The 26,036-nt window shown below is 57.8% G+C and overlaps 2 protein-coding genes across 6 annotated transcripts in view; one reads left to right on the top strand and one right to left on the bottom strand.

The window, feature by feature from the left end:
* Positions 1–7,712, top strand: APBA3 (amyloid beta precursor protein binding family A member 3). The gene is made up of 11 exons (XM_047706223.1): positions 1–155; positions 798–1,400; positions 1,489–1,528; positions 4,743–4,888; positions 5,037–5,123; positions 5,211–5,372; positions 5,811–5,987; positions 6,069–6,281; positions 6,906–7,025; positions 7,133–7,273; positions 7,370–7,712. The coding sequence occupies exons 2-11, from the start codon at positions 825–827 to the stop codon at positions 7,439–7,441; spliced, it is 1,734 nt and encodes a 577-aa protein (XP_047562179.1). The 5' UTR covers positions 1–155; positions 798–824; the 3' UTR covers positions 7,442–7,712.
* The window catches only part of TJP3 (tight junction protein 3), a 27,118-nt gene continuing 8,751 nt past the window's right edge, over positions 7,670–26,036 (bottom strand). For 4 of the 5 annotated variants that reach the window (XM_047706195.1, XM_047706165.1, XM_047706175.1 and 1 more), the window contains 20 exons: positions 23,585–23,641; positions 23,346–23,455; positions 22,499–22,601; positions 21,935–22,259; positions 20,633–20,736; positions 19,443–19,608; positions 19,065–19,173; positions 17,658–17,716; positions 17,357–17,423; positions 16,973–17,129; positions 16,171–16,279; positions 15,857–16,094; positions 15,530–15,741; positions 13,160–13,255; positions 10,313–10,383; positions 9,800–10,010; positions 9,617–9,717; positions 9,174–9,437; positions 8,311–8,357; positions 7,670–7,933 (listed from right to left, as the gene is read on the bottom strand). In XM_047706195.1, coding sequence (XP_047562151.1) covers positions 7,831–7,933; positions 8,311–8,357; positions 9,174–9,437; positions 9,617–9,717; positions 9,800–10,010; positions 10,313–10,383; positions 13,160–13,255; positions 15,530–15,741; positions 15,857–16,094; positions 16,171–16,279; positions 16,973–17,129; positions 17,357–17,423; positions 17,658–17,716; positions 19,065–19,173; positions 19,443–19,608; positions 20,633–20,736; positions 21,935–22,259; positions 22,499–22,601; positions 23,346–23,455; positions 23,585–23,632 — 2,700 coding nt within the window. In that variant the 5' untranslated portion in view covers positions 23,633–23,641 and the 3' untranslated portion in view covers positions 7,670–7,830. Of the gene's footprint in view, positions 7,934–8,310; positions 8,358–9,173; positions 9,438–9,616; positions 9,718–9,799; positions 10,011–10,312; positions 10,384–13,159; positions 13,256–15,529; positions 15,742–15,856; positions 16,095–16,170; positions 16,280–16,972; positions 17,130–17,356; positions 17,424–17,657; positions 17,717–19,064; positions 19,174–19,442; positions 19,609–20,632; positions 20,737–21,934; positions 22,260–22,498; positions 22,602–22,888; positions 22,964–23,345; positions 23,456–23,584; positions 23,642–26,036 lie in introns of those variants that run through there. The other variant, XM_047706185.1, reaches the window with a different exon arrangement.

Consider the following 26,036-nt stretch of genomic DNA (forward strand, 5'->3'; position numbering starts at 1 on the left):
CTCCGCACACGCGCGCAAGCCCAGTGGGTGCGAGCGCTGCCGGGACAGACCTGGCGGCGCCGCGACCGGGAATCCCGGAGCTGTGGCCGCTTGAGGACTGTCAGGACGGGGACAATCTGGGGGGCCTCGAGGTCCGAGGCCACCTGGTTTAGGAAGTGAGTGCCTCGGTGGGCAGAGCGGGGTCTCGAGGCGGCGGCTGGGGAAGAGGGTCTGAAATCTTGAGGCTGGGGTCCTCGAGGGGACCGGGGGCTTCACTCGTAGCTTTAGGTGGAGTTACGTTTTCAGGCTGGATTCTGAGGTCCGGGTCAGAGTCCGGGGTTGGTCTTGAGCGTGGCCTTGGAGGTTTTGAGACTAGGCTCTGCTTTCTGGCGTCTTGGATTTCTAATATTGAGTCTGGGGTCCTCTATCTAGTCTTAGGCTGAGGTCCTGAGTGCGAGGTGTCGGGGACCTGCACCCAACGGGTCTGTGTAGTCAGGCAGTGTCTTCAGCCTGGGTTACAGGTCGTGGTAGGGGAGACTTGGAAGAACCAAGTCTGGGGGAACAGGGTCCACGGGTGGAGAGAGGCCTGGGCTGACAGGTCCAGGGGCGTACTCCCGGGTTCCGAGCTTATGAAGCCACTCTCTTACCACTGCCTATTTGGCATCTCGATTTCCTCAGCTGTGAATTGGAGACCATAGTGGACCATACTTGCAGGGTGTGGTGGGGGCTAGAGTCTGTGTTCTACACGAACAGCACCCACCTGGAGCTTGACACCATGCTGGCACTCGAGAAGTCTTATCGTTGAATCTCTCTTGCAGATGCTGGCCTGAGCCTGGGGTCCAGGCATGGAATTCCTGACAGTTTCCCAGTCTCCGGTGCGCCCTCCAGCTATGGACTTGGAGGAGCCCAGGGACACACTTTCACCCTCTCAGGACGTCCCCCCCAGTTGCCAGTGGGACCCGGTGCTGAGAGGCTCCGGCAGCCTGGGACAGATGGAACTCGATGGGCCAAGTATTGAGGACCTGGTACCCCAGTTTGAGGCTCTGCCTGGTGATCTGGTGGGCTTGTCCCTGGATGGACCTCCCTGCCCTTTGCACGTGGCCACGGGCCACGGCCTGGCCTCTGGGGACATTGCTGATGGCCATGGGCTCTTGTCTGCCGAGGCCGGCCGGGACGACCTGCTGAGCCTTTTGCACTGCCAGGAATGCCCTCCTTCCCAGTCTTGTCCCAAGGAGCCTCCAGACCCTGCCCCTCGCCCGCTACAGCCCCCTGAGGACCCAGACGGAGATACGAGCGCCCCGGAATGGGCGGAGGGAGCTTCTGCCGAGCAGGGTGGCAGCAGGAGCTCCAGCAGCTCCCCGGAACCCTGGCTGGAGACAGTTCCTCTGGTTGCTCCTGAAGAACCATGTGCCAGTACCCAGGTAGAGCCTGTCCTGCCCCCCAGGCCACCTCTGCTGCCAGGAACCAAGCCAGGGCACTCAGTCCTGCCCCTCTTCTATCTTCTTCCAGAGCCCCAAGACCCCGGTGCCATACCCTGCCCTCCAGGAGGGTGAGTGTCCCGCCCACCCTGGCCCCAGAGATTTAGCAATTTCAGAATCACCCCAATCAGGCTCCTCCCAAAAATGGCACAAAGCTTGCCAGTAAGGAGTTGCTTCTAGAGAGTCTCCAAGGTTGGTTGAGTAGATTCCAGATGGTCTGGAAGAGAGTGTTGAGAATGTTCTAGAATGGGTGGGGGCAGGAGGGGCAGGCGTGGCATTCATAGCGCTGGGTTTTAGAGCAGGGGCTGGCAATTTACCGTCTATGGGTCAGATCCAACCTGCCCGTTTGGGCTTGTCTCATGAGCTAACAGGGGCTTTTATGTCTTTAAGTGGTTGTAGAAAAACAGAGCAGCATTTCTCAATGTGTGAAAACAATATGCAACTCCCATTTCCGTGTCCACAAATAAAGTTTTATTGAGACACAGTCATGCCCATTCATTTACATATTGTCTACGGTGGTTTTCCTGTTACAACGGGCAGGTTGAGTAGTTGCAGTGCAGACCGACTGGCCCACAGAGACAGACTGTCTGCAGTTTGACCCCCTGCATAGAAAGTTTGTCAATCCTGGGATGCCTGGATGGCTCAGTCGCTGAAGCGTCCCACTCGAGCTCAGCTCAGGCCTTGATCTCCGGGCTGTGAGTTCAAGCCCCGTGTTGGGCTCCTGGCTAGGTGTGGAGGCTCCAGGGTGTGCTTTAAAAAAAAAAAAGAAAGAAAGAAAGAAAAAAATTTGTCAATCTCTGCCCTGAAAACATGGAAAGAACCAGTTCTGGGCACCTAGAATGTTCTAGGATTTCCCCCCAGTCTGGGGCTGCAAGTCAAAGAGCAAGTTTTATGGTTGTTGGAAGGTGAAGCTCATTTGGACTTAGAGTTCCAAGAAGGTGCTGGAATCATGGGTGGAGCAATGACTTACCTTGGGAGTTCCAGAACTTGGCATTTTGCTGTGGTTCTAGATTTAAAAGAACCTGGGCTTGATTGTGTTCTAGAATGGTGAACAGAGCTGTTTAGACTGGGGAGTTTTGTAATCATGGAGTGAATAGAGCTTATCTGCTTACAGTTCTAGACCAGGGGGTGTTCTAGGCCTGTGGACAGGGCTGTCTGGTTCCAGAGTAATCAGAAAGTTCTAGAGTTGCGCTATAATAGAATCATAACGTGAGTGATGTGTGACTTTTTTAAAAAAATAGTATTTAGTGTGAGAGGGAATGTGTGCATGTTAGCCGGTCGAGGGGCAGAGGCAGAGGGAAAGGAAAGTCCCAGCCAGGGGTGCCTGGGTGGCTTAGTCAGTTAAGCATCTGCCCTTGGTTCAGATCATGATCTCAGGGTCCTGGGATCGGGCCCCACGTTGGGCTCCCCACCACTCCCTTCCCCTCTGCTGCTCCCTCTGCTTGTGCTCACTCTTTCTCTCTCTCAAATAAACAAATGAAACATTAAAAAAGAAAACCCTGAGCAGACTCCTCACTCAGTGCGGGACCCGATACAGGGCTCGACCCTATGATCCTGAGATCAGGACCTGAGCCAGAATCAAGAGTCAGATGTTCAACCAGATGAGCCAGCCAGGTGCCCCTGTGTGTGACTTTGAATTTCCTAGTTATCTGCTTTAACAAAAATAAACACGGGGCACCTGACTGGCTTGGTCAGAGGACATGCGACTCTCGATCTCACAGTCATGATTTCAATCCCCGTGTTGGGTGTAGAGATTGCTTAAATAAAAAGCAAAAACTTAAAAAAAAAAAACACACACCAGAAAAAGTAATAACATTTTAAATAACTCAGGCGAGCTAAGGTGTCATTTCTTTGTATAATCAACATCTTAACAATTATTTTACCTTTTTTTCATACTAAATTTCCAAAATCCAGTTTGCATTTCTGAGGTGCATAATCCCTAAACGTGTGTGGCTGCTAACATACTAGGTGGTGTGGTTCTAGAAACTCTGAGTGGACCTGTTTTTCCAGAATGCTTAGATCCCAAAAGATAGTGGGCAGAAGGGGCTTTAGATAAAACTCACTTCGGGTCATCCAGAGCTGGGGCCTTCACCCGCAGTTCTTAACCAGAAAAGCAACCGCTCCTTGTTAGCACATTCTAGAACTGTGTGGTTCTGGATTGCTCAGGAATCACGGAACCTTGACTGCAGAGTTCCCATGCGGTGCTGGGCTAGGTTGGTGGAATTCTAGAACTACGTGCAGAGTTGCTCTTTTCTGGACTACTCAGATCATTCTTAGGCTCGCTGGGGACAGCCGAGGTGTTTCGACCATTTGAGGATGTTCTAGAACCATAGGAAGAGCTAGCCAATGCCATCACGATTAGGAAGTTACAGAGTCATGGAGTGGGAAAATGTGGTTCTGGAGGGGTGCTGATTTCTAGACCCTGCAGAATTCTGTGGGGTGGGACCTGTGGGAAAGCTCTGGACCACGAGGAGCCATTTGGGGTTCTGGATAGTGTGAGAATTTTAGACATGGGGGAAGTTGTCTCTTCCTGCTCTGATTGGGGAGTTCTAGAACCGTGGAGTTGCCTGCAGTCCTGGGCTGAGAAGGGAGAGTTCTCGAACAGTGGGCCAAGCTGACTGGCTCCAGATTGATTCGGGGGACTCCTGAACCGTCGAGAGCAGTTGTCTGTGGTTTTATAAGATTGCTGGTTTTATTTTTTATTTTTTATTTTTTTAAGATTTTTTTTTTATTTATTTGACAGATCACAACTAGGCAGAGAGGCAGGCAGAGAGAGACAGGAGGAGGAGGCAGGCTCCCTGCTGAGCGGAGAGCCCGATGTGGGACTCGATCCCAGGACCCTGAGATCATGACCTGAGCCGAAGGCAGAGGCTTTAACCACTGAGCCACCCAGGCATCCCGAGATTGCTGGTTTTAGAAATGGGACTGCCTGAGTCTAGCCGGATGACAGAATTCTAGAAAGCCAGGGTGGAGATGCCTGAGTGCTGGAGTACTTCGGGGATCTGGGCTCAGTTCTAGACTCCGGGAGGGCTCCTGAAACTGCCCCATGGGCAGAGTCCGAGCTGGTTGTAGACGGACAAGAGATCTCTAGATGTCTGGCTCCTGCCGATGGGATGGTTCTGGAACGGTGGGCGGATGCGTGTGGTTCAGGGGGGCTAAACCACGGGGTAGAACTCTGTGCTTCCAGACCCCTGAGGGAGCTGAGACCCAGGGCAATGCCCGTGGGGTTGGACAGGCGTGGTTGGGAGCTCGCACAGGCTGACCATCCTCCACTGTTGCCTTCAGTCCCTGGTCCCTGTGACCACGAAGACCTCCTAGACGGTGTCATATTTGGGGCCAAATACTTGGGCTCCACCCAGCTGGTGTCTGAGCGGAACCCGCCCCCCAGCACACGCATGGCCCAGGCCCGGGAGGCGATGGACCGTGTCAAGGTGAAGCCAGGGCTGGTCAGGAGGGCTTCCCCGGGGCCAGTGGGCGGGTGGGTGGATGGGCTGCTGGCCAGGTCCCCTGAGGCCCTCGGAGCCCAGCAGAGGCTGGGTCTTCGCAGACCTCCACCTCCCACCCACCCCCCACCCACAGGCCCCCGACGGGGAGACCCAGCCCATGACGGAAGTGGACCTCTTCGTGTCCACCAAGAGGGTCAAGGTTCTGACGGCCGACTCCCAGGTATGGGGCCGGGGCCGGGGGCCGGGGTATGGGGGCCCTGCCGAGAGCCCGCACAGCCCGCCCAGTCCTGGTTTCCCCCCACTCCAGGAGGCCTTGATGGACCACGCCCTGCAGACCATCTCCTACATCGCTGACATCGGCAACGTGCTGGTGCTCATGACACGGCGGCGGCTAGCCCGGCGGCCGGCGTCCCAGGCCCCCAGCCACAAGCTCTACAAGATGCTTTGCCACGTCTTCCACTCTGAAGACGTGAGCAGCCCTGCTCCGGGCATTCTGGTGGGGGGGTCGGTGGGGGGGGGAGTGACTGGGGCTGGCCCCACCCTCTTCCAGAGCCCACCTGGCCATGCTGTCACCACAGTGTCTTCCCACTGGTCCCCAGTGCTGGCCGCTGTCTCCCTCCCCACCCCCAAAGCCCCTGGCCCTTCCTGGAAGCCCTGGAGACCGGCGGACCCCTGAACCTTCCCTGCTCCAGGCCCTTCTCCCTCTCCTCCCCTCCCCCTAGAGATTCCCCAAGACAGTGGCTGGTTTCACAGTCCCCAGAAGCCACAGGGGACCACACTGCCGCCTGGGAATCATGCCCCCACCGTGGGGGTGGGAGGGCTCGGCCCTGAGGACGCCAGAGGGTTTGGGGGACCTGAAGGAGGTGGGTGGGACACCCCCCAAGAGATGTCGCCCATCGGCGTGCAGGCCCAGCTCATTGCTCAGGCCATCGGCCAGGCCTTCTCCGTGGCCTACAGCCAGTTCCTCTGGGAAAACGGCCTTGACCCCAGCCAGGTGGGCGCCCAGCAGAGCCAGGCCGCGGGCCCTGGCCACCTCCACAACGGGGACCTCGACCACTTCTCCAACAGTGAGAACTGCAGGGAGGTGAGCACGCGGGATGGTGGCCCCCGCCCCCCCCCCCCCGGGCAACCCTCATGCCTCCCCCACCCCGTGTCCCCCTCCCAGGTGTGCATCGAGAAGCGCCGGGGCGAGGGCCTGGGTGTGGCCCTGGTGGAGTCGGGCTGGGGCTCCCTGCTGCCCACGGCTGTCATCGCCAACCTGCTGCATGGGGGCCCCGCTGAGCGCTCGGGGGCCCTCAGCATTGGGGACCGCCTCACTGCCATCAACGGGACCAGCCTGGTGGGGCTGCCCCTGGCCGCCTGCCAGGCTGCTGTCCGCGTGAGTCCCCACCGTGGGGTGTCTGGGTGTCCTTCCCTGGTGCCATCTGGAAGGGGCAAGGCAGAGTGTGAGGTCCCACCTACCCCAGTGTGCTCAGGGAGACGGAGCCTCCAAGAAGGGGCACGCTGGTCCAGGGGGACCTTGATGGTGTGGGGGCAGGATTTGAACTCAGGCAGTCTAGCTGCAGGGCCAGGAGCCTTCCTTTCCGCCACAAGGCTGCCAGTGTGTTCTTGAGCCTTGACCCTTGTTGCTGGCTGGGGAAACTGAGGCCCGGAGCTGGGGAGGACTTCCCACACTGTCCAGCATGTTACTGAGTGGGCATGGCAGATGCTATTAGAACCGTGCTCTTGACGGGGGAAACTTGAGACCACAGATATTCTAGAGGATGTTCTAGAACCATAGGAAGAGATGGGGAGGGGAGAGGTCACCGCTTGGCCCCAAGGCCTCCCGGCTTGAGTCTGTGTTCTTCACTGCTTCTCGAGGGGTCTTCTAGAATCCAGAGCCTTGACTCCGAAGTTCCATTTCATGAGTGGGTAAACTAAGGCCCTGGGGTGCTGCAGTGTGCCGAGAGGCCCGACAGCACCCTGGAGGCCCCACTAGGCCAACAACCCCCGTCCCGTGCAGGAGGTGAAGTCACAGACCTCGGTGACCCTCAGCATCATCCACTGCCCGCCGGTCACCACCGCCATCATCCGCCGGCCGCATGCCCGCGAGCAGCTGGGCTTCTGCGTGGAGGACGGCATCGTGAGACCCTGGCCCCGGGACGGGGAGGTTGTGGGGGGAGTGGGGGCTGGTGGCCCCGAGTGCGGCCTCCTGAGCCACTGTGGCACCTCTGTCCCCATGCCCTGCAGATCTGCAGTCTGCTCCGGGGCGGGATTGCGGAGCGCGGGGGCGTGCGCGTGGGGCACCGCATCATCGAGATCAATGGGCACAGCGTGGTGGCCACGCCGCACGCCCGCATCATCGAGCTGCTCACCGAGGCCCACACGGAGGTGTGCGGGCAGTGGGCGGGTCGGGGGGCAGGGGCCTCCTGCCAGCGCGCCGCCCCCCACAAGCCGCCACCTCCTCTCTGCCTTCCCTGCCCCCAGGTCCACATCAAAACGATGCCAGCGGCCACCTACCGCCTGCTCACTGGCCAGGAACGGCCCGTGTACCTGTGAGCAGCCCCCAGCGTCCCATCCCTCCCGCCGCCGTGCCTTAGCCCCGGGAGCCCTGAGAGCCTGTCTGTGGGGCCTCCAAGGCTTCTCAGTGCCGTGTTGTTTTCTGACGGAAAACATTAAATGCTTAAAAAAATGGGCAAAATCTTGGCTTGAGGTCTGGGGGGTCGAGAGAGGAAAGATAGGACCAACTCTCACTCCGTATCCTTCCCAGAAATCACCAGACACCAGTGTTGTGAAAATACTCTATTTATTAAAAAGACTGGCAGAAGGAGGCGGGGTTCTAGGTTCTGAATGGGAAATTGAGTCCCAGCTCTGGGTTTGGGGAGGGGCGGGGGGAGGGGGGTGGGTGGAGAAGAGAGTATGGGTCAGCCCGGCCACCTGGGAAGGGGTCACAGGTCAGTGGCCGGACCCCAGTCATAGCCGTCCTCATCAGAGGATTCCATATCTCGAGCTCGTGTAAACTTTTTCTTCAGGGCTTCCCGCCCATATGTCCTGGGGAATCAGGAAACAGGAAAGGCTGTGGGCGGTGGGGAGGCTTGAACTACCCTTACCTGAGACTGACTCTCTGCTAGGCACAGCGTGTGTGGACAGAGATGAGCAGGACTATGGATTTAGGGGTCAGCCCTCATTAACGAACCCCTACATATCCTTCAAAGCCTCATCTCATGTCTTGTCCTTCTGGAAGCTTTCCTACTCCTCTCAAGAAACAGGCCCTGACTACCTGTGGTGGGACTGGCCCTTCTGCTTTCATCTCACCCACTAGGCTGAGAGCACATGAAAACAGCTTGGTTCCAGGTCCCTTCATTCCATGAGCCTGTGTCCCAGGAAAAGGGCTGACGGGCTCCAGTCTGGAGTACAGGAGCTCTTACCGCACACTGTCCTGTCGCCTTTGACTGTGGTGGGGGTGGCTGTCCACCTAGGAGGGGAAGAAAGGAGATCAGCACTTCCCCCAAAGTGAGGTAAATTGGGATGAAGAGCGCCCCCCTCCCAGCTCCCCACCTTGGCCCAAGCAGTGCTGCCCACAGGCTCTCTCCTCGCTCACAAGGCCGGCAACTCCTCTCTAATTTTTAGTGAGAAGATATGCTGGGATGGGGGTAGGGGAAGACCTTGGCTGAGATCCCCTAGCCTGTCAGCACAGGAAGAGTTGGGTTTCCTGTCTCCAGAATTCCTCAGAGGGCTGCTAGGAGTTCATAATCATGTATGGAACGTGCTCAGGATAGTGCCTGCCCCATAAGCAAGCTTCCGTGGACAGTTGAGCAGGTCGGGTACTGCTCAACTCCTGGGAGAACATCATAGATGTGTACATTTTCACATTTAATTAAAGAGGGCCTGGAGGAAGGGGTACCTTTGTCAGATTTACAGAAAGGCACTTTGGGAACTGAGGCAGCCTCACAAAGAATACTATATGTAAATATTTGTTATTGGTAAACACCCAAGTCGTATGGGCTGGGACTTGGGTAAGCTGGGACTTGGGTAAGCGCATTCAGTTTAAACCACTGCCTTGTGATGTGGAGATTGATCTGTTCCATTGGATCCCAGATAAGGAAACACTGCAGTTAAAACATTTGTTTAAAGTTGTTCAGTGACTCACGGGTTTAAATAGCCTAGGTGTGGGTCTGAGACACTTCTGTTTGTTAATATCCTGGGGGGAAACAGGCCCTCCCCCACCCTGGGGTGTGTCTCAGCCCCATCCCAAGACCCTTGCCAGGGCCACCCCCATGTCCTTGCTCACCTGGGCCCCTTGGGGACTGGAGGCTCTCCCATGATCCCGCAGGCTCTGGGGCTCATCTGCCAGAACGGGCTCCGAGGACCGGGCCAGAGCTGGCGCTGGGGGACCCTCGTCGACGTCCGTGTGGGGCCCGCCCTCGCCGTCTGTGTAGCCCTCGCCGTCCGTCTCATAGTCGCTGTTGACCCTGCTGTCACAGCTCAGATCCGCAGAGCTGTCCGCCAGGCCGTGGTGTGGGAGCTCCAGGTTGTCGTCCGAGGAGTCGTCCAGCTGTGGGGCGGGGCGCCCAGGCTGAGCCAAGACACCCCCCAACCAGCCAGGCCCTCCCTGATCTCAGACCAGATCCCCGACCCCAGACACCAGCCTTCGATCTCAGTCCCAAACCAGGTCACGACCCTGACCTCAGGTCAAAGCTGGACCGGGGACAAGCCCCCACCCCTGACCCGCACCTGGTCCTCTGCGGTCCAGATGGGCCGGGTCTGCTGCTCGCGGATGATGGCCTTAAGCTCCTGGTACCAGCCGTCACTCTTGCCATGCAGGGGGATGGTGGCTGCGGGGAGGGGGGCATCAGCGCGGCGGGGAGCCTCGGCCCGGCCCCATCGCCTGCCCCCGCTCCCCGGCTCCCAGCCCACCGGTGAAGAGGTGCTCGCTGTGCTTCCGCAGCTCCCGGGCTTGCGCGTAGAGGCGGCGCGAGCTGCGGCGGGACGCGGGCGCCAGCCACTGGCGCAAGGCCTTGAGGGCCGGGCGGCTCTCGGGGGCGCAGAAGACCACGATGGGGTAGTACTGCACGTAGTTGAGGCGTTCGATCGCCGACGGCGTCACATCCAAGAGCGCATGCTTGTTCTGGGCCCAGCCCAAGTGGAGGTGGGGGCGGGGGCGGCGGAGGAGTGGGGGGCGGCAGAGGAGTGGGGGGCGGGTGGAGAAAGAGACCGCAGAGACAGAAACACCGAGATAGAGCGGAGACGGGTCAAGAGGCAGGTGAAGAACAGCTCATCAGAGATGCGTGTGCGGGGCGAGGTCAAGGTGGAGCCCAGCCTCGCACCGAAGGTCCTGCAGGGGCGGAGATGGCCCAGGGCTGGCCTGTCCCTCCCAAGCCCCCATATCACAGCACCTCCCCGAGGGGCGCTGCGGGAGTCCCTGCTTACTTTCTCCGCGATCATGCGCACGGTGTCCAGCTTGATGATCTTGGAGGGTCTGTCCGTCCTCAACACACTGTCTGTAGCAGGGAGAGAAGCCGGGGGCTTTGGAAGAGCGCTCGCCCACAGCCCATATGCAAGCCCACCTACCCCTCCCCCGCTCAAGAACCCACCATGGCTCCCCATCGCCCGGAGAGCATAGGCCGCAGCTCCCCGAGCCTGGCGCCTGACGCTTCACTGCGCTCAGTCTCCCTGCTGACCGTGGCCTACACTGCTACTGACCCACTGGGAAACAGCCTCGGGGACAGAACGTCACTGGCTCAGGGTCACAAAGCCAACAAGGGGCAGGGGGAGGAGCCTGATTTGGGGTCTGTGTTGCAGACACTGGCTCTCCCAGACTTGACTCCAACTCCAGGCCTTTGCTCAGACTGTGGAAGAAGCCTCGTCTCCCATCCCCCATCAGTCCTCCAGGACTTGAGAGGGAGCACTGCTTCCTCCAGGAAGCCCTCTAGCAAAGCCAGGCAGCTGAAGGAGACACGCCCTGCCCTGGGGCGTGGAGGGGAGGCTGTTTTTTTTTTTTTTTTTAATTGTTATAAAATGTGCATAACATAAAATGTGCGTAACATAAAATGTACCACCTCAACTGTCTCAAGGCGCACAGCTCAGCGGCGTGAAGCACACTCACGCTGTCATCCCTACCCTCCATCTCCAGAACTTTCCATCTCTCCACACTGAGACACTGTCCCTGTGAAGCACGGACTCCCCACCCCAGCCCTAGCCCCGGCTCCCACCGACTCCTGTCTGTGTAGACAGGACTCCTCTGGGGCCCTCCTGGGGTCCTGCGGGATGAGTCCTTCTGGGTCTGGCTGCTCTCGCTGAGCCCAGTGTCCTTGGGGTCCCTTCATGTGGTGGCAGGTGTCAGGGTCCCTTCCTTTCTAAGGCTGGACCGTGTTCCCACGTGGGGATGGACCACGGTGTGTTTACTCATTGGCCCTGGGTCGTGTCCACAGTTTGGCCGCCGTGGACAATGACGCTGGGAACTGGGGGGGTGGAGGGCAGGGGCAACATGACCCCTGCCCTTTACTTCTCTCAGGCGTAGACCTAGATGTGGACTTGCCGGCTGGGTCAGATGATGACTCTGTGTTTAACTTTCTGAGGAGCTGCTAACTGTCCTCCCCAGTGGCCGCCCTCTCCGTTCCCCAAGCCACGCACGAGAGCTCCGACTTCCCACATCCTCATGGACACTGCCTGCGCTCTGTTGGCTTTGACACTATGGCCCTCAGGACCCTAGAGCCTCCTCCTGCGGCCAAGTTCCTGTCCCACAGACCCTGCGTCCCAGGTTGCTCTGGAAAAGCCTCCTGGAAGGCTGCTGAGCCCCCGGGGCAGGGAGAAGGCCAAACGGACACCTCCTGAAACGCTCACACCTCCCGAGGCAAGAACCCTGTCCTGGGAACCCCAGCCGTGAGCCGCTGTCACAGACACATCTGGTGAGCACAACAGGCCCCATCTGAGAGACGGGGAAGGGAGGTCTCCGGGAGGGCACACCACCAGCTCAGGGCCACCCGGCCATGAGGAGCAGGAAGGAATTTAGGACACTGACTCCCCAGCACTGCTTCGAGTTGACAGGTGCCCGTCTAACGGCCTCTCTCCATCAGAGGACCCTCCGGCAGCTCGATGAGCTGTTGTGTCTGCAAACGCCTCTCCCCCTCCTGTGGGGGCTCCTGACCGAGATCTCAGCCCCAGGGGGCTCTGCGCGGAGGCTTTCCGTGTTCAGTGCATGCACTCTGCAAACGTTTCTCACTGGACAGCAGCCGCAGGCAGGATGTTAAGGCAGCAGGTGTGGCTGTCTCCCAATAAAACTTTATTTGTAAATGCTGAGATTCGAAGTTCATTAGCATTTTCACGTGTCACAACATTTTTCTTTTCACTTCTCTTCAACCATTTAAAATGTGTAAGTACGGGGGCACCTGGGTGGCTCAGTGGGTTAAAGCCTCTGCCTTCGGCTCAGGTCATGATCTCAGGGTCCTGGGATCGAGCACCGCATTGGGCTCTCCACTCAGCAGAGAGCCTGCTTCTCTCTCCCTCTCTCTCTCTCTCTCTCTCTCTGCCTGCTTGTGATCTCTGTCTGTCAAATAAATAAATAAAAATTAAAAAAAAAATAAAATGTGTAAGTACGGGGTGCCTCAGTGGCTTGGTGGGTTAAGTGTCTGACTGGGGATTTTTGGCTCAGGCTGTGATCTGGCAGTTGTGAGATCGAGCCCTGCAACGGGTTCCCTGCTCATGGGGGGGTCAGCTTGAGATTTTCTCTTTCCGTCTAACCCCTCCCCCCTTGCATGTGAGCCCACGCAGGTGCGCGCTCTCTCTCTCTGTAAAAATAAATAAATCTTTAAAAAAAAGTGTAAATACCAATGTTAGTTAGCAGGCTGTATTAAAGCTTAGCTGATGGGCCAGGTTTGGTCCAGGAGCTTTAATCTGCTGACCCCCTACGCTAGCTTGTTTCTGGAGTGGCTAATTTGGGGCCTCCTCAGGGGAGCGTCTCTCTTGTTCAATGCTGTGTTGGTGGCTCAGTAAATATCTAATCCACAAATGAAGGACCGGGTGGCACGCTGGCTGCCTGGTGAGCTGTGTTAAGAAGGATTCTGAGGCTCTATCTGGACAAAAAGCGCCAAGATTGATTCCCGACGTCCGACCCCCAGCATTAGAGATGTGCTGGTGCCTCCTGTGCTCACGTCTCCATGGGCTGCTAACAGCAGCACCAGCTCGGCCATCAAGCTGCTTTGGCCCCAGCGGCGGGCAAAGTCTTGTCAAATGACCCCGCCCCCCAAAACAAGGCCGCTGTAGGACCTGTGTTCTCACCTGCGATTTCGAACTGGTCAGGCATCTCAGCAGTCAACTTCTGCAGCGCGATGTCCGCCACGGGCCCCAGGATCACCACCGGGCGCTTGAAGCTGGCTGAGGGGTAGCAAAACGACAACAATCAAGGTCCCATTTGTAGTGAAGACTACGAGATCTAGCAAGGCCCATGGCCGCTCAGCTAAAGACTACATCTCCCAGCGTCCACTGCGGGCAAGGACAGCCATGTGACTGTATCCCGGCCAATGGGGTGCAAGCACAGTTGATGGGTGCTGTTCCGGGTTGTATCCTTCCTGGAAGGATAGGAGCCCTCTTCGCCTACTGGCCTTGCCTCTTTACTTAAAAAGAGGCGTCTTGGGGCGCCTGGGTGGCTCAGTGGGTTAAGCCGCTGCCTTCGGCTCAGGTCATGATCTCAGGGTCCTGGGATCGAGCCCCACATCGGGCTCTCTGCTCAGCGGGGAGCCTGCTTCCTCCTGTCTCTCTGCCTGCCTCTCTGCCTGCTTGTGATCTCTCTCTGTCAAATAAATAAATAAAATCTTAAAAAAAAAAAAAGAGGCGTCTTGTTTGTGTCTACAGGTGTCACGTGGGGTCCGTTAGAGCCGCCGAACCTAGCTAACTCAGTGGTCAGCAAACTACAACCCAGGGGCCACATCCGGCGCACTGCCTGTTTTATGAATAAAGTTTTATTGGAACATGGTCACATCCGCTCCTTTAGGTATTGTCTCTGGCTGCCTTCCTGCAGAGCGGAGTCCTTCTGATGGACACTACCCAGCCCACAAAGACTAAAACGGTGCGTCTCTGACCTTGTACAGGAAGAGTTTGCCAATCCCTGGACCAACGGATGCACCATTTTAGCCGGGAGGAAACTGGTGCAGAGAGCACCCTGGCAGGAGAAAGGGGGTAACCAGCACCCCCCTTTGTACCCTGACTCTGTTCTTGTTCTCTTCTCCTGGACTCCAGGTCTTTCTCTCTCTCTCAATACCTCTATACATTCAGATTTCTAAACATTCTTTGGTCAACATTAAGTTGGTGGCTTTTTATTTTTTAGTCTTTCTCAAAAAATAAGTTTTTCTCCTCTCTTGGACGTTGGAGGGGCAACTGCGGAGCAGCTCAGCCCATTCCCATCCCTCTGGCAAGTTTTTTTCTTTTAAAGGTCTCTGCACCTGCGGTAATTCCTTCTCCCCCCAAAGCTGTGGGCAAGGGCTCGCTTCCCCCGCTGCAATCTGGATGGGCCTGTCTCCGCACCAGCCCAGTACTCAGAGGAAGGATCTATGATCTACACGCTGCTTTTGTGTGTATTTCTAAATATTTGATTAATTTCTTAAGATATTTAGCTTTTTTGAAATTAACTTTTAAAAATATACATAACCTAAAATTTACATTTTACTCTACATTTGAAGGTGTGCAGTTCAGGAGCATTCAGTACATTCACAGGGCTGTGCGGCCACCACTCCTAGTTTCAGAATATTCTCATCACCTCATCAGGAGTCACCCCCCTGTCCCCTCCCAAGACCCCATAAGCAGTCACTGGAGGAGCCTTTTCCCGTCACTGGAGGAGCCTGTTCTCGACGTGTCACGCACGTGGACTCACACCCCCTGTGGCCTTCTGTGTCTGGTTCCCTCCCTGAGCTTCCTAGGCTTGAGGTCTGCCCCCAGGGTGGCACGCTGGGGCATCTCCCTCCTGCTGGGGCCGAGGGACGTGCCCGTGCGTGGGGGACACACTGTGTTACATCCCTTCATCTGCTGAACATTCGGTTGTTTCCAAATCTGGGCTGTTGTGAATCACACCGCTGCGAACATGCGCGTGCACGTTTGGGTCTAACACCTGTTTGCGGTACGCGTGTATTTTAAAGGGTGTCTGTTTAGCGCCGGCAGCACCCACAGAATGTGCAGCCCCAACTCCCCCACCCCGCTGTGCTGTCTGGTGCCACGTGTGGCTGCGGGGAATTACAGCGCGGCTGGTCTGAACCAACATGTGCTTTGACTGCAAAATACACACCAGATTTCGAGCACGGTGCACGCACAGAAAAAGATGCGAAATATCTCCCTGACAACTTATAATTGTATTATCTATTAAAATGATACTTTGAATACATTAACAAGATACCTTATTTAAACTATCTGTAACCATTTCTTTTTTGATCATATATGCGGCTAATTCGATTGGAAATAGGAATTAAATTTTTTTAAGGAAAGAAGCCCTCTCCTGTTTCCTCTGGTTCCCTACAATAACCCCAAATGGGTATTTTTGGTGGGAGGAGAGAGATGAGGATGGGGGCTTCCGAAGAACACGTGGTCCACAAATTCAGACTATCTTATGAGCCTTCCTCCTGGCCCAACCCCCTCGCCCCGCCCCCCGCCCTGGAGACCCACCTTCTCGCAGCACCACGCGTTCGTAGGGCGGGTAGTGCCCCTGCCTGGTCAGAGCGGACAGGTCCTCGCGGCTCCGATGGGTGGTCTTCTTGGCTCCGCGCCGAAGGCCCCGCAGCCGCCAGAACTCGGCCCTCGCGCTGGAGCCCCCGGAGGCACCCGGCCCGGCCCCCACGGCGCGTTGGGCCTCCTCCAGACTGGCCAGCTGCTCTGCCCTGGGGAGAAGCAGGGGGCTGGTCACCGAGGGCGGCAGAAAAGCAGCCCGGGGACGGTGGGCGGCGAGGCCGAGCCCGTCTGTGGCGGGGCAGCCGAGGACGAGGGGCGGCTCACCTGCTCTGGTTGGGGATGATGCCCCGCTCCTGCTCCCGGAGGTCGCGCCCCATGCGCACCGCCAGCCAATGGCCCCCGCGGGCGCGGCTCTGCCCAGGGCCGGAGTACAGCGTGTCCAGCACGTGGAAGACGTCCCCGCGGGTGAAGCCCAGGCCCGACGGCGGGCTGGCCTCCAGCTCGAAGTGCGTGCGGATGTAGAAAGAGTCGCCCACGCCGGACTGCACCATTTTCCGGAAGACTGCGGACAGGGGAGGCTCTGTGAGCGCCTGGGGCCGCCGCCGGGCCCCAGCCCTCCGGGCCACACACACACTCACTGTCCTGCTTCCGCTGTGTCACCAGCGTCACCTCCTTGCCCGGTGGCAGCCCCAGCAGGAACTGCACGGCCTCCTCCCGGGTCAGGTTCCGGAATGGCACATCATTCACCTGCCAGGAAGGGGGCGCGAGATGGGACGCAGCCCCAGCCGCCCCCCACTCCCGGCGCCAGGCATCCCAGCTCCGCCCCTGGACAGAGCCCCCTCCCAGGAGGAAGACAGCGGGGACTGGACGTGGTGCCCCGCTGGCAGGGGCGAGGGGGCCCGGGACAAGGACACCCAAGGCGGTTAAGATTATAAAATTAGTGTAAGGAGGTGATGGTTGTAGGGGCAGGAAAGGCACCAGGACGGCACGACCCCGCCAAAGCGGTGGCCCAGATGAGCCGTGTCCCGGTCAGCAAGGTCGTGATCCGGCCAACAAGGTCATGACACTGCCAGGGAGGCTTTAAAATGTTCAGATTTTAAATTTGAACATTTATTTGGTGGCTCAGTGGGTTAAAGCCTCTGCCTTCGGCTCAGGTCATGATCCCAGAGTCCTGGGATCCAGCCCCTCATCGAGCTCTCTGCTCCGTAGAGAGCCTGCTTCCTCCTCTCTCTCTGCCTGCCTCCCTGCCTACTTGTGATCTCTGTCTGTCAAATAAATAAATAAAATCTTTAAAAAATAATAATAAATAAATAAATAAATAAATAAAATGTTCAAATGTCCGTCGGGGGGTGTGACCAGCCCGCGGGGCGGGCACAGGGGAGGACACACGGGCAGGAACAGACCCAGGAGCCACACCCACTGCTGGCCATCCCCAATCACCTGCAGAATCTGATCTCCCTCCTGGATGCCCTGCCCGTCAGCCGGGCTGCCCTCCTGCACCCCCGACACGAAGATGCCCACGTCATTGCCCCCAGCCAGCCGCAGCCCGATGGTTGTGCCCTTGGGAAAGTGGACGACCCTGGAGTCGGGGCTGTACCTGGGAGGGGAGGCAGAGGCCAGGTCAGGCTGGAGGGGGCCGGGGGGGGGGCATGCTGGGCGTCCTTGGGAGAGCCCCCACCCCCTCCAGGCCTCAGTTTCCCAAACGGCCCCATATGGTAGCCACATCAACAGACTGGGGCCAGAAGGCAGGACTGTGTGTCCTAGAGAGGCGGCCCCTGGATGTGTGGGCCTTGGGCCAGTGGGCTTTCTTTCTGGGGGACATACCCGCGGTCCTCCACACTCTGGCTGCTGGACACCCTGTAGATGTCGTAGCTACTTGGCCTCGGGGAGTCTGAAAGGGAACAGCAGTCTCTTTCCAAAGCACATGGACTGGTCCAGCCGCCATCCTGCTGCCGGATGGCCTCCCCACCCTACAGTGCTGTCACTCAGCCCTCCACCCTCCCCAGGTTCCTGACCTCTGAGGCCCATGCCAGCCTCTCCCGCCCTGCCTGGCACAGCCTTACTGGCTGGGATCAGAAAAACCAGAGGGACGCTCAGAGTCATCACCCTTCCCCCATCAGCTCACCTGTTTCCGAGACGGTTCTGGAATCCACCGAATTTTCCCGCTGAGGTGGGGGGCTCTCCCTGGAGGAGAACAGACTTGGGGTGAAGTGGGGGTGGACGCTGAGAGGCGACTGTCAGAATTCTGACTTCTCTGCCCCCGGGTTCAACTCCTGGTCCTGCTCCTTCCCAGCTGGGAGACCATGGGGGCCGCTGCTCTCTCTGGGCCCCAGGGATGGCTACAGCAGCCATGTGAACTAGTTGGGGAGGGGATCACCCACCCTCAAACCCGACAGTCCTAGGGGGCACCATGGCTGTAACCCGCAAAGATCACGCATCAGAAGGGACCCGCCAAGCCGCCCCAGCTCCAGAATCTTGGACATGGCGTGAGGACGTTTCCTTGCGTTTGGAGCTGCTAGGCTTTAGGGCAATTTGTTACACGGCCGCAGATAACAGAGAGACCCCCTGCCTCACAGATGCAGGATGCTTAAGCAGGATGCCCACTTTCTTATCCCTACCTGTTGGGGGCTTAGGTTTTTAAAGATTTTTATTTATTTGGTTGACAGAGAGACACACAGCGAGAGAGGGAACACAAGCAGGGGGACTGGGAGAGGGAGAAGCAGGCTTTCTGCCGAGCAGGGAGCGCGACTCGGGGCTCGATCCCAAGACCCTGGGATCACGACCTGAGCCAAAGGCAGACGCTTAACGACTGAGCCACCCAGATGCCCCTGGGCACTTGAGTTTTTAGGCATTGAATTGTGTCCCCTCAAAATTCATCTGCTGAAGTCCTAACGCCCCCACCCCATGTCTGCGTGGGACAGTCCTTGGAAACAGGGGCATTGTGGGTATAACGAGCAGAAAGTGGAGACACTTGGACACAGAGCAGAGGGGCACAGAGGGGAGATGATGTAAAGACGGAGAGGAGGTGGACCCCTGCTAGGGCGGCCAGCAGGTGGGGGGGGCTACTGGAAGCTACCGGAAGCTAGGAGAGAGCCCCACCCCCACCAGCGAGCCTCCAGAGAGAGCGTGGCCCCACCCACGCCCTCCTGTGATGTCCTAAGCCCTCCTGTCTGAGGCACGTTGTCACAGCCGCCAGAGGACACAATGCAAGGTCACGGCCCCCATCCCCATCTGTAATCAATGTCACAAGGAACAGGAGCCCTCCGACCTCGGCACACATCTGTGGCTGTTGTGCCCCGAGAGAAAATCCCTAAAGGTACATGATGCGTTCTGGAGTCTTCTGGGCTGTGATGTGAAATTCAGTTCCTTCTGCATTAAAGTCAGGCCATAGCAGGACCCAGAGCCAGTCATGGGAGCAGGGAGGACTGTGGGTAGACAGGGGAAGCCTCTTCCAGGCAGGCCGCCAGGTGCAAAAGATGTATGTGCCCATGTTCCCCTTGGGCTCGACCCTTCTGGCCGAGGGGGTACGTACTCGGGGGAGTCGGTTTGGCTGGCGTCCAAACTCCGTCGCGCGTGCCGGGGTGGCGGTGGGACATGGGAGGGCGGCGCCTGGGACAGCTCCGAGCCGAGGTCCGAGATGTCTGCAGGGCAGAGCATGACCCCTCAGGCCTCGGCCCGCACCTCCCAGACTAGATCCATTTCACAGAGCGAAACATCAAGGCCCCTCACAGCAGAGGGGCCCAGACCAGTCAGCCTCCAGCCCTGACTTACTGTGTGGCCTTGGGCAAGTTTCTGTCCCTCTCTGAGCCTCTCAGGAGCGAGGCTCGCCAGTGCCCTCCAGGCTCTGCCCGGTACTCTCTGCCTCCCCTGCCCTCTACTCAACCCCCAGGGCCTGCTTCCGGCCCCTCACCGTCCAGGAGGGAGCTGTCGCTGTTGCTGTCGCTGACCGCCGGTGGGATGTTCACCAGGAACTGCCCTTGGTCTCTGAGCACCAAGAGAGTCAGCTTCCCTTCTGACTTCTCTATCAACCGCCGCGTGTCGCTCAGAGACAGATTCTTGCTGGACACACCATTGATCTAAAAGGGGCCGGGAAGGAAGAAGACAGGAAGGGAGTTAATGCAAAATTGGGGATACCAGAAACAGTCTGTGCGGTGTGTGGGGGGGTGGTTAGACACACATAATACCCAGGAACTCATAAGAACAGCCAATCTCAAGAAGAAATAATAGAACTGGATTCCTCCTGCTCCGAGGAGACCATGCCCGGAAGTACCTCCCACAGAATTCCAGAATCGGCCAATTTTCTGAGGGGCAGGGTGGGCACTAGGGGAAAATTAGAAGCAAGTTGACTCCCCATCTTCCTAGAAGGGGAACTTCTCAGGAGACCCAAGGAACAGTTGTTAGAAACAAGTCTAAATAGGGAACAGGGAGTAGATAGCCAAAGATACTAGAAGAAGACAATTGTAGGAGGTACTAGAAACAGACATTTAGAGGTGTGTTAGAAACATAATTTGGGGAAGGATTTAAGGTCCTCTCCGGGGCGCTCCAGGAATCCCTTTCCAACATTTCCCCAGTGGTGTGTCTGTTTTCATCTACCCTGGGGATTGTGAGTTTCTCATCCCCCCTGCTGGGCTACCTATTTCTAGTATCTGCCCCCAAACCACTAGAAACAGACAATTCCTCTGGGTCACTAGAAACAGGAAACTCTGAAGAGGCTCTTAAAGCAATCCACTGGAAACAGTTTGGAAATCAAACACCAGGAATCACTAGAAACAGGTTTTCAGAAAAGGAATCTGGAAAGAAACCAGCTCTAAGGCAGAGCCATGCCTCTAATCCTGGCCTCTGGACTGTCAGCACCGAACACCCAGGGCGAGTTCTGGAATGAGCGCCGTGGCCAGCGCCCCCATGGGATTCTGGGAATACTGGAACCTGATATTTGGCCGTGTTAGAGGAGAGGATGGGGGCAGGAGGGAGCCTTTGTTGTCCTCTCTAACCTTTGGGAAACAGGCAACACCCAGGAGGCCCATGGTTCCAGCCAGCTCTGCTGACCTTGCCGGTAGCTGGGTCTCCCTGTCCTGTCCTCAACAGTAAGTCTGGGCTCACCTGTAGGATGAGGTCACCTTCCTGCAGCTCACGGTTCCTGGCGGCCAGGCCCGAATCGGTGATGTGCTTGATGAAGATCTGACTGCCCAGGGTGACCCCGAACTCTGTGGGGGGAGGAGGGAAACTGAGGCAGGGCCTGGGGTCTGGGCTGCGGGCTCCTCTCAAGCTCAGACTTCTCACCTGCCCTCGACCCTCCCGCCGGCCTTCCGGGCCACCCACCTGAAGGGAGAGCGGGCCTGGCCCCCTCCATGCCACCCTGGGGCTGTTCTGAAAACCCACCAGCCAGGATTGTGATGTCAGCACAGAAGGTCACGGCCAGGGGCCTGGGAAGGAACAGCGCCCTGGTCCCCACTCCCCAACACCCTGCTCCATCACCCCACGGATGCTACTAATGACATCACCACCAGGGTTCAGGATGTGACCGTTGCTATTAAAATCCCAGGGTGGGGGACCCCTGGGTAGCTCAGTCGGTGAAGTGTCTGCCTTTGGCTCAGGTCATGATCTCAGGGTCCTGGGATTGAGCCCCGTTTAGGGCTCCCTGCTCAGTGGGGAGCTTGCTTCTCTCTCTCCCTGCTCTCGTGTTCCCTCTCTCTCCCTCTCAAATAAATAAAATCTTAAAAAAATAATAATAATGATAAATAAAATTCCAAGGTGGGGACAGATGTCCTGGTGCCATTTGTCACATCGTTACATTTAGAATTCTAAAGTCCCAGTGCTGCCATGGACTCGAGATAGGGCTGGAGGTCACGTCCCCATTGGTGGCACAAAGGGGATTCAGTGATCATAACACTCCATCCACGTCACAGTATGTGGACTCCCTGGGGCCGCTCGAAATTGTCACAAACTTAGTGGCTTTAAAATGATACCGATCTGCAGTCTTATAGTTCCGGGCTCGAAGTTCTAAAACCTGGGTGCAGGCAGGACCCCCGGGGGCCCCAGGGAGACCCGGCTCCTGCCCTTACCTGGCCCGCAGGCCGTCCCCTCAGCTCCCTGCTAGCAGCGCAGGGTCTGCCCATCTCTGGGACCCCCGCCCTCTGCCTCCCTCTCATGAGGACCTCATGGGGATCCTAGGCCCCCTGGGAACCCAGGGTCACCCCCAACTGGGCAGGCGTGACAAGGTCCCCTTCGTCGCAGGAGGGGACACATCCATAGGTCGCGGGGTCCAGGCCAGGCACATCGGTGGGGGCCTTTACTTTGCTGACCACAGGCCATGCAGGATGGGGGCCAGCGCAGTGGCGGCGCCCCTCAGTGGGAACTCTGCACACCCCCCCGGCCTCCAGCACGCCCCAGCCGCGGGCTCACCTTCGCTCTCTCGCTTTCGCACCAGCACGGATTTCACGGGCCTCATGTGCACATCCTGCCGCGGCAGCCGCTTGAAGCCAGACACCAGGGCCAGCCCATTGGCCTCAGAGCTCGCCCCGGGGCTCCTACGCCCGTGGCTGCCAGCCCGGCTCCGGCGGCCCGCCCTTGGCCGGCGCGAACGCTCGTCCCAGGAGCGGCCGGAGCCACTGGACGTGTCCCCTTCATAGCCACGGCCGTGGTCGGCCTCGTCGGAGTCCCGATGGCCCCGGCTAGAGGGGCCGGTCTTGGTGGCGGGCAGCTGGATCTTCCGGGGACGCTTCACCGTCTGTTAGGGGAGGAAGCGGGGGCCGGCTCAAGGCTCTGCCCCCATCCACTGGGTGGTCCCGGGGGACCCTGGCCCCCTCTCTGGGCCTCAGCATCCAAGCTGCGAAATGGGGACAAGAGTCCACTTGCTTGTAGAAGCTTATACTCAGACTGCCCCTGGGCTACAGGACCAGCTGGGGCTCAGGCTGGGGGAAGAGGCAGCCCCTGGCCCAGGGCCTGCCCCCCCGACCCCCCACTCACAATGTTGGCCAACTTCGTGCAGGTCTTGAGTATCTGAATGGCAAAGGTGGAGGTGACACTCTCCATGGAGACCCCATTCACCATGACGATGTGGTCCCCCAACCTGAGGGAGGGGGCTGGGTCTCAGGGAGGAGCCCTCACAGGGGAGCCCTCTCCCCAGGCCTTCCCTGGGGGCTCCTGACACTTCCCCCAGTGCCCCACTTTGGGGTGGGCACCCCCAGTTCTGCAAGGCCTGCTTCTAATTCGCTGCGGTCCCATATCTCATAAAGAACTTAAGCGTTCTGTATCTCAGTTTCCTCATCTGTAAAATGGGGCCAATCATAGATGCTTCTATAATAATAAAATGCAACCACAGAACAGGAGCTATGGTTATAATGGGTGTCTCCATACCCCTCATTTCTTCTGTGCATCCCCTCTTCCTCTGTCTGGGTTTCAACATCTTTTTCTCTCTCTGAAGCTGTTCCTTGAGTCTGAGCTGAACCAGATCACCCATCAGTCGCTCAGGTCCCTGAGCCATTTTCCCCAACATAACTCCCCAGATGCAAACATAACTTCTGTTTGTTTGTTCTCCCCAAAGGCTCAGGACTCTGGGTCTCCCTCCAGCCAAAACAGCCTTCCCAGTCCTCTCATTCCAGGAATGCCTGGGGCCACTATGACCCTCAGAACTACATCAGAGGACTAGAAAGTGCACTGGGGAGAGGGAGGGCCACATCGCTAACTCGGTCCTGCCACCAGCTCCAAGCCCTGTGTTGCCAGAGCTAGAAGGCAGCAGGCACTGTGCTGGCTCCTCGCTTTGGCCACACGGGTCCCTCCTCTCAGCCAGCACCCCTGCTGCCTCCCTACTCACCGCAGTCTGCCCTCCGCTGGTCCCCCAGGCAGCACATCAGACACAACCACGGACCCACTGGGCCGGTCTCGGCCGCCAGAGATCGCAATGCCAAAGCCTCGCTGGGGGTCCTAAGAGATGAGGAGACGTAGGATGAGCATCTGCTTCCCCTGGGGACAAAGATTCTCCCGTCTAGTCAAGCAGCCCCGGATCAATAGGACGTTCCTGTTGGTGGCCACACGGGGAGAGGGAGGCCTCACCTTGCAGAGCGTGGCTGTGTGTTGTTCCCAAATGGTCAGCTCCTCCATGTCCAACACCTGGAAGGAGGGGATGCAAGGTAGGTGTGAGGCCATGGCAGGTCCACTGAAGCACTTGAGGGTCCCCTACCTGGGTGGGGAGCCCGGGTCTGACACTCCCACCGTCCAAGCCTGTGGGCAAGTGGCCACCTCTCTGGGGGCCTCAGCTTTTGCATCTGCGAAGTGGGTCTACGTCAGGGTTCTCAGTGGGGACTGCTCTGCCCCCTAGAGGATATCTGGAGACATCTGTGGTCATCATGACTCCAGGAACAGGGTAAGTGGGGGCCAGGGGTGCTGCTCAACCCCCGCAGAGCAGGGCAGTCCCCCACAGAGAACAATCCGGGCCCAAATGTTCATATGCCAAAGCTGAGACCCCGGTTTAAGTGAACCATACTGGTAGGAGCGGAGAAGGCAAATGCCTGGGGGATCGGGTCTGGGGGGACCCACGCCTGGGGATCAAGCCAGTTCTGCCAGGCAGAGGGCATGCATTCCGCTCCAGCCCCCTGGGGCCTCCTCACTGTTCCTCCAATACCTGGGGCCTTTGCACACGCTGTTCCTTCCTCCTGGAACTCTCTTTCTCCCAGATCTCCACCTCACTCCTCCCTTGGCCTCCTGTTCATCTTGGCTCATGTGTTACCTTATTGGGGTGGCCTCCTGACCCCCCTGTTCAGAACAATAAGCCATCCCACTCCACAACAGACCCCCTTAGCCACCCTGCCCCAACATGGTTTCCCAATTCGTACAACCTGGGACCCCTTGACTTTCTAGATTTTTTTTGATCTGTCCATCTCCCCTCTCTAGAAAATCAAATCTGGAGGGCAGAGATTTTTGTCTGCCTTGTTCGAAGTGGAGTCCTGATTCACAGCAGGGATTCAACAGCTGTTGAAGGAAGAAAGGAAGGGGAGGAAAGAAGGAAAGGACGGGCTTTCCTTGTGCCGAGGACTTTGCATGTCCTATCTCATTTAGTCTGAAGGGAGCTTCTATTATCTATTATCCCTGTGTTCCAGAGGAGGAAACTGAGGCACAGAAAGGCAAAGTCACCTGCCAAGCCAATAGAGCTGACAGAGGTGGAGGCTGGGGAATGTAGACCTACCAGATCATGGATGGGGAGGCAGAAAGGAGGACCCCCCCCCAATTCAGTGGCCCTACTTCCCTGGGGTGCCTGGTAGAAAGGACCTCCCTCCCCAGCCCGGCACCGCAGGTGGGTGATTCTCTGGGCAGAAAATCCCTGTGCTGGCTGTTGCTGCCTGGTTCCCGGGAGAGCAGCATTCCTAACTCCCAGGGAGAGGGGCATGGGGCGGAGGAGAGAGGAACAAAGCCCAGGGCGGGGCCTCCCAGGCACTTCAGGCTCTGATACCGGGAGCGAGAGCGGGAGCAGGAGGGAGAGGGCAGCGCTCACAACCGAGACTCAGCCCCTTTGGCTGGTGGTGGTCCTGGAGCCACTCCCAGCCTTGGCTTCCCCTGCTGTAAAATGGGTTGCCCTTCATTCCCGCTGCCCGGTCTTTCAGGGCTGAGGCACCCCTGGAGCGGGGCACGGAGGAGCCACATGCCAAAGGCAGAAAGAGCCTCCGCCCCCCCTTCTGCCCCCCTCCCAAGACGCAGCAGGTGTCTCTTTCCTCCTCTGCACATTGATAAGAAAACCTGTTCCGAGGGCTTTACACACACCAACTTGCTCAATCCAGAGGGGCCCTAGGATGTGGCCTCCTCCAAAAGGAGAGGGAAGGACGGCCCAGAGAGGTCCAATACCATGCCAGAGGTCACACAGCCGATAGCGGACCCAGGCAGCCCGTACCACACCCCTGCTCCTCGCCACAGACCCCAGCCCTCTTCTGCTTCATTCTTCTTTTCTCCAGAAACTTATTTTTCAAAACAGAATCTTTTTACTTGGCTTCGATTTTGTGCTGAATTTGGATTTGTGCTGAATTTGGCCCCCCGAATTTGGATTTCCTGGCCTTCTTCTAAGAAACAGCCCCAGGGAACTAGGGCCCCCAGGGGACAGGTGCAGGTGGCCCAGACTTGTCCTGTCTTGCACGGGTTCGTGCCTCCTCGGTTGTCAGAGGCCTTGACTAAACCCAGAGGGCCAATCCTAGCACCACCCCCCACCGGCCCCCCTCAGCCCAGTTCACCTCTACGGTTTTCCCCAATAGACCCCTGTGCCTAACACACGACCCCAGGATTTGCACACGGTTAGCCCTTGCCTCTCCGGGTCTCGGCTCCAAAGCTGCCTCCTCAGGGAGCCAGCCCTGGCTAGCCAAATTTCCCTGGCTCCCTATCACTCTTCCGTGTTTCATTATGTTTTATTCATGGCATCCAAATCATCTTAAAATATCCTGTGTGATCATCAGTTGGCAAGTTTCTGGTCTTTCCCCCTGGGCTATGAAGGCTGGGTGAGCCCGTCTCTTTGCACACTCTGGTC

The sequence above is a fragment of the Lutra lutra genome, chromosome 1 (genome assembly GCF_902655055.1).
Source record: "Lutra lutra chromosome 1, mLutLut1.2, whole genome shotgun sequence".
Classification (NCBI taxonomy): Eukaryota; Metazoa; Chordata; class Mammalia; order Carnivora; family Mustelidae; genus Lutra; species Lutra lutra.

What these genes read in the sequence shown, in the direction of transcription:
- APBA3 (XM_047706223.1), top strand. Translation starts at nt 825, where the DNA reads ATGGAATTCCTGACAGTTTCCCAGTCTCCGGTGCGCCCTCCAGCTATG. An exon ending in TTCTGACGGCCGACTCCCAG is followed by an intron (nt 5,124 to 5,210) that starts GTATGGGGCCGG and finishes CCCCCACTCCAG; the next exon opens with GAGGCCTTGATGGACCACGC. An exon ending in TCTGCGTGGAGGACGGCATC is followed by an intron (nt 7,026 to 7,132) that starts GTGAGACCCTGG and finishes CATGCCCTGCAG; the next exon opens with ATCTGCAGTCTGCTCCGGGG.